This window comes from Montipora foliosa, chromosome 2 (genome assembly GCF_036669935.1).
Source record: "Montipora foliosa isolate CH-2021 chromosome 2, ASM3666993v2, whole genome shotgun sequence".
Taxonomy (NCBI): Eukaryota; Metazoa; Cnidaria; class Anthozoa; order Scleractinia; family Acroporidae; genus Montipora; species Montipora foliosa.
Window position 1 is genome coordinate 63,430,431 of NC_090870.1, and position 12,500 is coordinate 63,442,930.

The window sequence follows — 12,500 nt, forward strand, 5'->3', positions numbered from 1 at the left end:
TGAAACAAACAACATATTTGCTCTTAGAGGCGAAAACCTCTTCCTATTTCATTACCTGCGTGAAGAGAAGAAACTCAGTTGTGTCAAATATCTGCAATATTGCAACAAACTAAATTTCAGGATCAAACCGTTTCCATGAAGAACCTTTTCCTTGAATAATGAGGCACAAAATACACGACAAGCTTTCTTTCAAATAATTCTTGGCTGTTACATTTCCAATAATTTTTTTTACCTGAAGACTGTGCAGAGTTGATCACAGAGCCACGTAAGGTGTTCGATTCGTTCAATCGTTCTCTGTCTTTGTTGAACCCATAAGTTGCCAGATAATTTTCCATTTGGTGTCAGTGTTCTACATAACAGCGCACTTGGTAAAAAATTAGAAATACAGCTCACTTTGATTTCGGCTCGAGGGGCGATAGATTGTTGTCGAAGTCCATTACCCGTCGCTTTTAAGATTCCAGGTGTTTGTTTTTCACAGCCTGCCTAGTTTATCCGACTGACTTTCCATTATTGAGCTTGTTTAAGGATCCACTAAAACGCCATTAGCGTTACATGACTTTCGATGCCATTGCAGGCTAAGTTAATGATTCTACTGTGTCCACTAGAGAAATATATGCATTTCCACTACCTTCTTGATCCTAAGAAAATACGCGCAGAAGGCTGTATGCACAAAGACACCACTTACCAGGGGAGTGACAGGCAACACTTTTACCGACACGGAAAAAAAAATAAAGAAAAAATAAAAATAAATAAAAATAAATAAAACGAACAAATGCCACCCACTTTCCGACTGGGATTGCCATACTGGCAACCCAGTAAAAACACCCAACAAATGCCACCCATTTTGCGACTGGGATTGCCATAGGGCAACCCAGTAATAAACAAGTATTTGTAAAATCTCCACAGTCACATCAGGTAATTTAGTTTATGTAACTTATAGATTCAACCGAAGTCAATGGAAGCCGTAAAATTACAAAAACAATATTTAGGAAATTTACTTGTACATGTTCATCATCAGTTGTTCCTTCTCACCGCATTTCGCTTGTGTTTCCCAGAATTCCACGAGATTCCTGTGACCTTTTGGTGTTTCCGAACTTAAGACTTCGCAGATTGAGCAAAATTTAATAAGCGAGACTCTCTGATATTTTTGCCGCCATTTAAAATACTCATTGTAAGCAATGTTGTTCTTATCGAGAAAGTGCAGATAATCTGCGAGATCTTTCACTGTGTTGAAATCCAATACGTTGATATAAGAACCAGGAATGGCAAGTTTGGCGTAGTTTGCACCTCCCATTACAACTGGTATGACATTCTCTTCTCCTATGTAAAGAAAAAAATAAAGCAATGAATATGGTAGGTTAGACAGTTGTGAAAGAATGTTTATTATTTGTACCAAATGAAATTTAAAAGCATTCAGGCGGCGGCGTGGGGGTCAGCAACGGTAGAATGACATCGATAGGCCAAACCCTGTGAGAAGCCCATTGTCTGACTAACTCCATGGTCACGCCTAAAGACACTCTTATGATTGGACATTGGAATGTACGGAACTTGTACAGGGGAGGGGCAGCAGCGCAGGTGGCTAGAGAGATGGAGGGATACAAAGTGGACATATTGGGGATTAGTGAGTGTAGATGGACAGGAGCTGGGAGACAGAGGATAACATCAGGACAGACAGTGTTGTATGCTGGTGAAGAAAAGGTGCACGAAGATGGTGTGGCCATTATGATCAGCAAGCGAGCAGAGAGAGCCCTCATGGAGTGGACCCCGGTGAGCGAACGGATCATTACAGCTAGATTTTACTCCCGCTTCAGGAGGCTGTTAGTGATACAGGTCTACGCGCCACACAACGAGAGGGAGAAAGATCACTTCTATGAAGAACTGCAGCAGACGATAGACTGATGCAAAAGAAACGATATTGTGGTACTGATGGATGACTTTGACGCTCAGGTGGGAGGAGACAACAAGGGATAAGAGAGTTGCATTGGGAGACATGGGATGGGACACAAGAATGACAACGGAGAGAGGCTGTGTGATTTTTCTGTGGCAAATGGCCTGGTCATCACAGGAACATTGTTTCAACACAAAGATATTTACGAGGCAACATGGGTCTCGGCAAATGGCAGCGTGAAGAATCGGATTGACCATCTTTTGATCAGTAGGCGGTTGAAATCTGCAGTCCTCGACACTAGAGTGCAGAGGGGGGCCAATGTCAACAGCGATCACTACCTCGTCAGGACTAGGATTCGGCTGAAACTCAGCAAGTACGCCAACATGGAAAAGTTCAAGCCCAGGTTCAACACGAACAAGCTGAAGGATAAACACACAAAACGGATGTACTGTGAGGCAGTGGGGCGGAGGTTAGAGGAGAACAGAGGAGAGGAAAAAGAAGAGGTAGAGGAGTTGTGGGAGGAACTGAGGAAGGTATTCGTGGAGTCAGCGGAGGAGGTCCTTGGGTTCCAAAAAGGAAAGAGAAAAGTCTGGATCAGTCAGCAAACCTGGAAGGTAATGGACGAAACGAAGGAAATCAAGACCAAGCTGGACAGTACTAAGTCAGAGAGGATACGGAACAAGATCAGGGAGCAGTACAGGGACAAGAGAGAGGACAAGAGGAAATGGATGACAGAGAAGGCCCAGGTAGCACAGACAGCAGCAGAGAACGGGAGAGCTAAGGAGTTGTACGACATCACCAGCCAGTTGAGCGGCAGGGGGCCGAGGAAGACAGCGGCAGTTACCAACAACGAGGGAAGACTTCTCAAGAGTAAGGAGAAAAGGCAGGCAAGATGGAAGGAGCACTTTGAGGGAGTCTTGAATAGGGAGGCACCACCAAACTCACCGACAGATGAAGAAGTGGGGGAGGGGGAGCTGGACATCGATACGGAACCACCAACAGAGAAGGAAATTAAAAGGGTGGTGCAAACTCTCAAGAATGGGAAGGCACCAAGAATCGACCAGATAACAGCAGAACTGTTGAAGGTTGATACATAAAGCACCTGTGTGGAACTCGGGCACCTCTTTGACCTGATTTGGCGGGAAGTGAAATTGCCGGAGCAGTGGAAACAGGGCCTGATATGTAAGATACCGAAGAAAGGGAATGTGGAAACTGGAGAGGAGTGACACTGCTATCTATTGCTAGCAAGGTGATCGGAAAGATTCTGATTAGCAGAATACAAGATGGTGTGGGCCACAGGCTGAGGAAAGAGCAGGCAAGATTTAGATCAGGGAGAAGCACAGTCGAGCAGATCTTCATCCTACGCAACATCTTGAAACACGTGGACGAATGGAATGCAACTATGTACTTTCATTTTGTCGACTTCGAGAAGGAGTTCAACTCGGTGCACAGAGACAGTCTGTGGAGAATCATGAAAGCATATGGGATTCCAGACAAGTTCATAGGATTGGTGAAGGCGCTGTATGACGGATTCACATGCGCAGTGATTGATGAAGGAGAAATAACGGAGAGATTCCCGGTGGTCACCGGCGTGAAGCAGGGATGTTGCATGTCGGGATTTTTGTTTCTCATGGTCATTGACTGGGTGATGAGGAAGACGGTGGACGGACAGAGAACAGGTATCAGATGGGACTTTACAATGCTGCTGGAGGAAATTGACTACGCAGACAACCTACTTCTACTAACATCAAGGGCAGACCACATGCAGGAAAAAACAGCCAGGCTAGAGGAAAACGCAGGCAGCGTAGGCTTGAAGCTAAACCCACAGAAGTGCAAGTGGATGAAGGTCAACAGCCGGAATAACGAGGGACTGAGAGTGAGAGAGAGCATGGTGGAGGAAGTGGACAGTTTCACCTACCTGGGGGCGCAAGTGACTAAGGACGGAGGAGCAACATTGGACATCAAGAAGAAGGCAGCACTGGCGTATGCAAGCCTCAACAGGCTCATTGATATCTGGAGCGCAAGAAACATCAGTAGAAAGACAAAGGCTACGCTTTTCAAGACGTTAGTGCTTTCAGTGCTTCTCTATGGCTGTGAAACATGGAAGATGACAAAGGGAGAGGAAAAGAAACTTAATATCTTCCAGACCAAGTGCCTTAGAAGAATCTTCCGCATCAGATGGCATCAGCATGTTCCAAACAAGGAAGTGCTGGAGATGGCAGGAGCAGAACCAATCAATGACCCGGTGAGAAGGCGGAGATGGTGCTGGATGGACATGTCCTGAGACACGAGGCAATTAGCGACTGTGCTGTTGCCCTTGGATGGAAGCCAGAGGGGAAGAGAAGCAGAGGCAGACTCAAAACTACCTGGCGTCGCACTGTAGAGAAGGAGAGAGACAGACAAGGATGGAGCACATAAGTAGAAGCAAGGCAGGTGGCAAACAACCGCTACCAGTGGAAGGAAGATGTTCGGGCCCTGTGTGCACACGCAGAATTAACTTAATTGAAAAGCTTTACACCAGCAGCCAGTTTTCCTGCCCGTTCGTCCAGGACAACAAACCAAATTTTAAATTTTAATTTAATATTTTTCACCACAGAAACTTTCCGAACTTCGTTCCCAGGGTCACTCTTCTCTGCTTCCATTGTCGTCAACGCAACCCATTCTCAAACTTGAATTAACGATTGTCGTTAATTCGTAATTTGCTCAGAATGTAATATTATCGTTAATTTAGAAGACTGAAAGCTTGACATGGATTATGGGAAATAGTCATAGATTTTTTAAAAGACAACCCAAGTGTATGGACATAGGACTTGAACTCGTCACCTAAGCACTTGACCACCACAACACCGGCTGCTCCGGGCCAATATTTTAATTCCCCGCGAATTGCTCGGAGGTGGATAGCAAAGGATATCCGGAGTTTGAGTAGCCAATCAGCGCGTGCGTTCAACGCTATTCACTGTGTTAGTATACACTAATGCTGTCTGTGATATTACTCGGCAAGAAACAAGATTAAACAGTGCAAAGGTTCGGTTTCCAAACTTCAGGATAAAGCTAAACATTTTAAAATCAAAGCTTAGGATCAAATCATTAATCTAGGTTAGGCATAATTACTTTTTTAGCAGGGATCTTCTATGGGAGACTTAAATAAGTGGGTTTTTTTCAATTTGGCGGTGTCTTGATCTTCAGTGAAGTAGAAAGAAGCGGTTCCTAAAGAGTGGAAACTCCGGGTTCAAATCCAATCCACGGATATGATTTTTAATTCTCTTATTTTCTCTGCTACAAGTCCGGGGACACAGTGTCCTATATTAACGATTACAGTAAATTCAAAGCAAATTACGAATTAACGATTATCCTTAACTTAGAGGAGAGATCATGTTGTGTCAACGACAAAGGAGGCAGAGAAGAAAGACCCTGGAAACGAGGTTGAAACTTTCCATCGGTGGACCAGGTAAAATGGAACTGATCATGCATGGAGATGAAGAGTACATGATGAACAGTATTCTAGAATAGTCATCTCCTTAAAAATGGGTACAAATTCAGTTTCATAAAGGTATACATTATAAGACTGTAGTTATTTAGTTGTACTTAAATGAAAGTGTCCTTGCCCGGATATCAGCCATTTTTTTGCTATTATTACCAAACTAAAACTTAACTTGTATTTGTACAGCTACATGTATTCTTGCAGTATTAGATGAAAATCAAATTTGGCATAGTTGTCATTTATGATTGCAAATGCGAAAGCTGAACCTTGTGGGAAACACAAAACATAGATATCACAAATTTATTTAATTTACATATGACCTGTCCATTACCAACATTTAGTTTCACTTCCAGATCTTGTGCGCTTTAGTGAGGGATGAAAAAAAGAAATTTCCTGAACCGAAATCTCTGACTACAGTTGGAAATCTGGCAAGTGGGCGAGTGTGTGTTAGTTAAAAGTTAAAAGTGTGTCCAGATCCAACTTTTTCCAAAAAAAAAAAAAATTGGATCGGATTCAGAGCCACCTTTAGCTTTACAAACTTTGCAAAAAGTTGGATCTCAACCCACTCATGACTTTCCAGCAATAAAACATGGGGGTCACGTAGATTACTTTTTAGTTATTATCACTTGAAGCTAAAGTTTCTGAGAGGTTATAGTGTTGCTATGGTGACCTGTTAAGTTGAAAAAATGTGTCCTTTCACGCGAAAACGTATGCTAACGGTTTTGTGTTAATCATCATTGGATATTCCAAATAAATTGGTTAGATTAGCTTCTAAGACCCTCTCCAAGCCATTTGCATATATATTTAACAAGTCAGACGTCTCTACAGGCATAGTGCCTGATGTATTTGAAGTGTCTAAAGTAACTCCTGTTTTTCAATGTGGAACTTTGTCTGATCCAAGTAATTTGCGGCCAATAGCTACACTATCCCCCTTCAGTAAGGCCTTGGAGCGAGTAATTTATGATCAGCTAATTTTAAAAATATCTTGATAAGCATGATGTATTATTTAAGTATCAGTTTAGCTTAAAAAAAATCACTCTACTGAGCAAGCGATTATGGAGATCACTGATAACCTGAAGGCCTCTATTGACAGCAATTTTGTATCCTGTGGCCTGTTCATAGATTTCTCAAAACCATTTGACACTGTAAATCATCAAATACTGTTAGATAAATTCTGTAAATATGGTATCCGTGGTAGGCCACATGATTGGTTTGCAAGTTATCTCCAAGATCGCAAGCAATTTGTTCAAATTGGAAATGAAAAGTCAAGTTGATTAGAGATGACTTGTGGTGTACCACAAGGGTCTACCTTAGGCCCCTTATTATTTTTAATTTATATCAATGACATTTCCAATTCATCTAACAAATTGTCCTTTCGCCTCTTTGCTGACGATGGTAACATTTTCTATACTTCAGATGACATAAATGATTTCGAATCAGTTGTGAACTGTGAAATGACTAGTAAGAGTTCTTAATTATTGTTGATTCATAAATCATCTGTTAACATGAAAAAAACTAACTTTATGTTAATAACCTAGACCGCGCAAAAAGGTTACTCCTATGAATATTTTAAATTTTGAGCATAAGGCTTGTATTAAGGTTACTCCTTAGTATTGCATTGCGCATCCCTACTCCGCATGATTTTCGTGTCATTAGCGCACGGCCATGAGCACGTGCGCATACAAAACGTAAGAGATTTCGCTCAAACTAATAAACCCGAAAGCGAAATAAATGCTCCTTTTCTCTCAAACGAGCACGGTGACCCCCGATTTTTTTTTTCCGGTATTTGCTAAGAACAGTCTTATAAAGAACATATCCGAAGAAGAAAAAAAGTTTGATAGTAGAACATAATTTTTTGGAAAACAGTTCCATACTGGGTGTATTTTACCCAAGGCGAGGACTTCAAGCTAACCACGCAACTGTCCCAAAAAGTGCACTATTCCCACAACCAGGTAATCAAAGTCGGCGTAAACGAAGCATTACTGCTTATGTAAATAAAAGAAGCTTTATTTTCAAAATAAAATTTTGTGTCGTTGAAGTAACTAAGACTTAATTCTGTATGAAGTTGATTTGAATTTTTAACGCAAAAACAGTAAAAATACCCCATTTTAAGAGCCTGCTGACGCGTAAACAAGCACGGTGACCCCATTTTTTTATTGCATTTTTTTAATGTTCATATCATGCATGAATGTTAATTATGCCAAGTTTCCAAAAAAGTTTGATAATAGAACAATTTCAAGGGAATTGCCTTAAGTACCTTGGTGTTTATATAGACCAACACTTGAATTGGAAAGATCAAATTACTCGTGTTAAAAACAACTTATCTAAAAACATTTGGATCATGCATAAATTAAGACACTATGTGAGTATACATGTTCTCAAGCAACTTTAGGATACACTGATATACCCTTATTTAAACTATGCAGTTGTAGTGAGGGGAAATACGTACCCATCAAATTTAAACAAGTTGTGTTCTCTTCAAAATAAATGCATTCGTTGCATGTTTTTTTGCTGATAGTAGAGAGTCATCCCAAGTTTTCTATAAACTCCTCGATTTTCTAAAATTTGATAGCACTGTTAAACTGAGTACATGCGTACTCCAATATTCCTTCACTGTTTTATGATTCTCTCAGAACAGTCTCTAGCTTGCACAAGTATAACACCATATCATTGCCAACGAGCAAGCCAAGCGAAGACGCGAAGCTTGCGAGGTGGCCAGCTTAATGCCGCGCGAAGTAGTGCAGCAGGCAGAAAAATTCTCGATTGTGCTATGAAAAGTGTAATGTAAGGTTACGTAGTGTAATTTAAGGTTCCCTGGGGATTATAGTAGGGACCAATGAAAGCGCGTGTTTTGATGTGTGTTGTCATTGGACAAACTTGCATGATGTGCGCAACTATGTTGATGATCTTGTGTTCGGAGGTGAGTGAAAACACATTTTTTTTCCCATTTCCCTGACCATTGTGTTGTGTACACTTGCTTTGAGTGTTCTTTAATATTTATTTTCGAACCATCGTGTTCTATATTGAGTGAAAGAGCTCAAAACTAAACCGGTGTACGTATTCTTATCGGCCGCTGTTGTCAATTTCGGGGTTTACCTTGGTGTAAAAACCTGTGAAAATTTTTCTTTGTGTTGTTAGCTCGTGGTAGGGTTACGTTATTGTTTGATATATTTTTGGCTCTTTTGTTTTCCTTTGTGTTACGTCATCTGCGAGTTTCACAGGTTTTTACACCGAGGATGAGCCCAATTTCGGATTTTATCCCACGAGTAGAGCGGTTTGCTTTTCGTTTTGTAACCATTGAGTCGTGAACAATTTAATTTTCAGAGAAAATATGTTGCCTGCAAAGTACACAGTTAAACGGTCAATTTGACTTGTACTTCCAAAATAAAAAATCTACAAGTGAAGTAACATTCATGTGAGAGAGAGTTTGATTCCCCGTTACATGTTCCACACTTAAAAGTCTGAAAACGCTTTGGCGATTTTTTTGCATGGCACTGATTTTATTTAACTAAATTATTGTATATTCCTGTTAAAACTACGGCCGTTCAGAAATTACAGCAATACTTTCCATATTATTGCAAAACACGTTGACATTTACATTGTTGTTGGAGATACAAAGTGTGCAATTTATATTATTGTATTATTGTTAACTAGATAAGTTCAGTTGCAGTACTTTCGAATAAAAAATTGCAACTATTGTTGGGTGTTTTGGAACTCTGATACAAATCTGCAAACTAAGTATTATATTGACTGTTTCGTTGGCACTTAGCGATAGCTAGTACTAGTTATTATTATTATTATTATTATTATTATCATTATCATTATTATTATTTAAAAATATTGAAGATCCGTTACCAGGATTCATGATAAGAAATAAGTATAAGCGTTCTCTAGTAAAAAGTTTTATAAAGACTATGAGCTTTCCACAGACTGAACTGCTGTCTTCAACGGATAAAAACGTGAGAAGAATAAAAACGAAAGAAATGTAAATATAACGGAAAATTCGAATAAATGAAAACATAAAAGCATGTGCTAGAAACAATGTACAAAATGCTAAGAAAATTAGTGTTTCTTTAAGAGAATGTAATATTGTCTTCGGAGCGGGCACGAATTATTGTCTGCCCCAACAGTTTGTGTGCCAAGACTCCAATGTCTTTCTACTCCGGTTGTTCGCTTTGTCAATGATCTTAGAGTTGTTGACGTCAATAACATGACTGAAAGTCCACGCGGGTTTCGCGACATTTGAGCCTTTAGCGCAATGCTTTAAGTTCCTCATGTGTTCTTTTCGCCTAAAGGATCTTTTAGTTTCGCCAATGTAGCTCCAGGGGCAAGATGCGCATGGAATTTTATAGATGACATTGCACTGGTCATCTTCTTCTTCTTCTTCTTCTTCTTCTTCTTCTTCTTCTTCTTCTTCTTCTTCTTATTATTATTATTATTATTATTATTATTATTATCGACACTCACACTGGGAGTGACGTAATCCTATGTCAACTCGACAACAGCACCGAATTAAAGCACCACATTTAACAATGATTCATGGCAGAAGCATCTTACCATACTGCATTTCTCAGACCCTTTAGACAGCTTTCCTGTTCTACAATCTTGGAAAAAACTACTTGGGAAAAAAAAACTTCTTCAGTATGCATGGTCACCAATATGCCTTAACTTCCCCCTCCCCCACCCCATTATTCAATGGTCAATTTGAAAAGCTACCAGGGGGTAGGGATGGGAGGGATGCTTTGAAACTTAGTTGATTATTGTTTGCACGTAGACAGGGTTTGAAGCTAGATTTTCTCAACAGCTTTGTCTTAGACTGTCCTTTTCGATCTACTAGAGAAAGGCTAGTTGAAAACTTAAGTTTTCATAAAAAAAAAACAAGTATTTGTAAAATCTCCCTTCCACAGTCACATCAGGTAATGTACCTTATAGATTCAACCGAAGTTAATGGAAGCCGTAAAATTGTAAAAACAATATTTAGGAAATTTACTTGAACATGTTCATCAGCAGTTGTTCCTTCTCATCGCATTTTGCTTGTGTTTCCCAGAATTCCGTGAGATCCCTGTGACCTTTTGGTGTTTCCGAACTTAAGACTTCGCAGATTGAGCAAAATTTAATAAGCGAGATTCTCTGATATTTTTGCCGCCATTTAAAATACTCATTGTAAGCAATGTTGTTCTTATCGAGGAAGTGCAGATAATCTGCGAGATCTTTCACTGTGTTGAAATCCAATACGTTGATATAAGAACCAGGAATGGCAAGTTTGGTGTAGTTTGCTCCTCCCATTACAACTGGTATGACATTCTCTTTTCCTATGTAAAGAAAAAAATAAAGCATTTAATATGGTAGGTTAAGCAGTTAGAAAAGAATGTTTATTATTTGTACCAAATGCATTCTAAGCATTCTAATTGAAAAGCTATGATTAAGGCGGCGGCGTGGGGGCCAGCAATGGCAGAATGACTTTGATGGGCCAAACCCTGCGAGAAGCCCATCGTCCGACTAACTCCATCGTCACGCCTAAAGACACTCTTGTGATTGGACATTGACTTCTCTGTGTATGGAGCTTGTACAGGGGAGAGGCAACAGTGCAGGTGGCTAGAGAGATGGAGGGATACAAAGTGGACATATTGGGGATTAGTGAGTGTAGATAGAAAGGAGCCGGGAGACAGAGGATAACATCAGGACAGACAGTGTTGTATGCTGGTGATGAAAAGGTGCACGAAGGTGGTGTTGCCATTATGATGAGCAAGCGAGCAGAGAGAGCCCTCATGGAGTGGACCCCGGTGAGCGAACGGATCACTACAGCTAGATTTTACTCCCACTTCAGGAGGCTGTTAGTGATCCAGGTCTATTCGCCACACGAGAGGGAGGAAGAAAAGAAAGACCACTTCTGTGAAGAACTGCAGCAGGCGATAGACAGATGCAATAGAAACGATATTGTGGTAGTGATGGGCGATTTTGACGCTAAGGTGGGAGGAGACAGCGAGGGATACGAGAGTGGAATAGGGAAACATGGGATGGAAGACAAGAATGACAATGGAGAGTCGGAGAGAGGCTATGTGATTTTTCGGTGGGAAATGGCTTGGTCATCACAGGAACATTGTATCAACACAAAGATATTCACAAGGCAACATGGGTCTCGGCAAATGGGAGAGTGAAGAATCAGATTGACCATCTTTTGATCAGTAGACGGTTGAAATCTGCAGTCTTCGACACTAGAGTGCAGAGGGGGGGGGGGGGGGGCCGATGCCAACAGCGATCACTACCACGTCAGAATTAAGATTCGACTGAAACGCAGCAAGTATGCCAACATGGATGGGGTGCAGGGATGGCGCAGTGGTGAGAGAACTCGCCTCCCACCAATGAGGCTCAGGTTCGATTCCTCGACTCCGCGTCATATGTGGGTTTAGTTTGTTGGTTCTCTACTCTGCACCGAGAGGTTTTCTCTGGGTACTCCGGGATCAGTCAGCAAACGTGGAAGGTGATGGACGAAAGGAAGGAAATCAAGACCAACCTGGACAGTACTAAGTCAGAGAGGATACGGAACAAGATCAGGGAGCAGTACAGGCACAAGGATAAGCAGGTGAAGAGAAGCATGAAAGAGGACAAGAGGAAGTGGATGATAGAGAAGGCCCAGGTAGCACCAGACAGCTGAGTGGTAGGGCGCCGAGGAAGACAGCGGCAGTTACCAACAACGAGGGAAGACTTCTCAAGAGTAAGGCGGAAATGCAGGCAAGATGGAAGGAGCACTTTGAGGGAGTCTTGAATAGGGAGGCACCACCAAACCCACCGACAGATGAAGAAGTGGGGGAGGGGGAGCTGGATATCGATACGGAACCACCAACAGAGAAGGAAATTAAAAGGGTGGTGCAAACTCTCAAGAATGGGAAGGCACCAGGAATCGACCAGATAACAGCAGAACTGATGAAGGTTGATACAGAAAGCACCTGGAAACAGGGCCTGATACGTAAGATACCGAAGAAAGGGAATCTACAGCAATGTGGAAACTGGAGAGGAGTGACAGTGGTACCTATTGCAGACTACAAGATGGTGTGGACCCAGGCTGAGGAAAGAGCAGGAAAGATTTAGATCAAAGAGAGGCACATTCGAGCCAATCTTCATCCTATATAA

At 41.4% G+C, this 12,500-nt stretch overlaps 1 protein-coding gene and 2 pseudogenes across 2 annotated transcripts in view; 2 read left to right on the forward strand and 1 right to left on the reverse strand.

Annotated features, from left to right (window-relative positions):
- The window catches only part of LOC137985052 (glycoprotein 3-alpha-L-fucosyltransferase A-like), a 54,514-nt gene that overhangs the window by 17 nt on the left and 41,997 nt on the right, over window positions 1-12,500 (reverse strand). Inside the window, exon 2 of one of the 2 annotated variants that reach the window (XM_068832501.1) lies at window positions 1-1,320. This exon is cut by the window's left edge and continues 17 nt beyond it. In XM_068832501.1, coding sequence (XP_068688602.1) covers window positions 995-1,320 — 326 coding nt within the window. In that variant the 3' untranslated portion in view covers window positions 1-994. Of the gene's footprint in view, window positions 1,321-7,470; window positions 10,682-12,500 lie in introns of those variants that run through there. The other variant, XM_068832491.1, reaches the window with a different exon arrangement.
- On the forward strand, window positions 1,498-4,306 carry LOC137988069 (craniofacial development protein 2-like; annotated as a pseudogene).
- Window positions 10,788-12,500, forward strand: part of LOC137988079 (craniofacial development protein 2-like) — a 3,576-nt pseudogene continuing 1,863 nt past the window's right edge.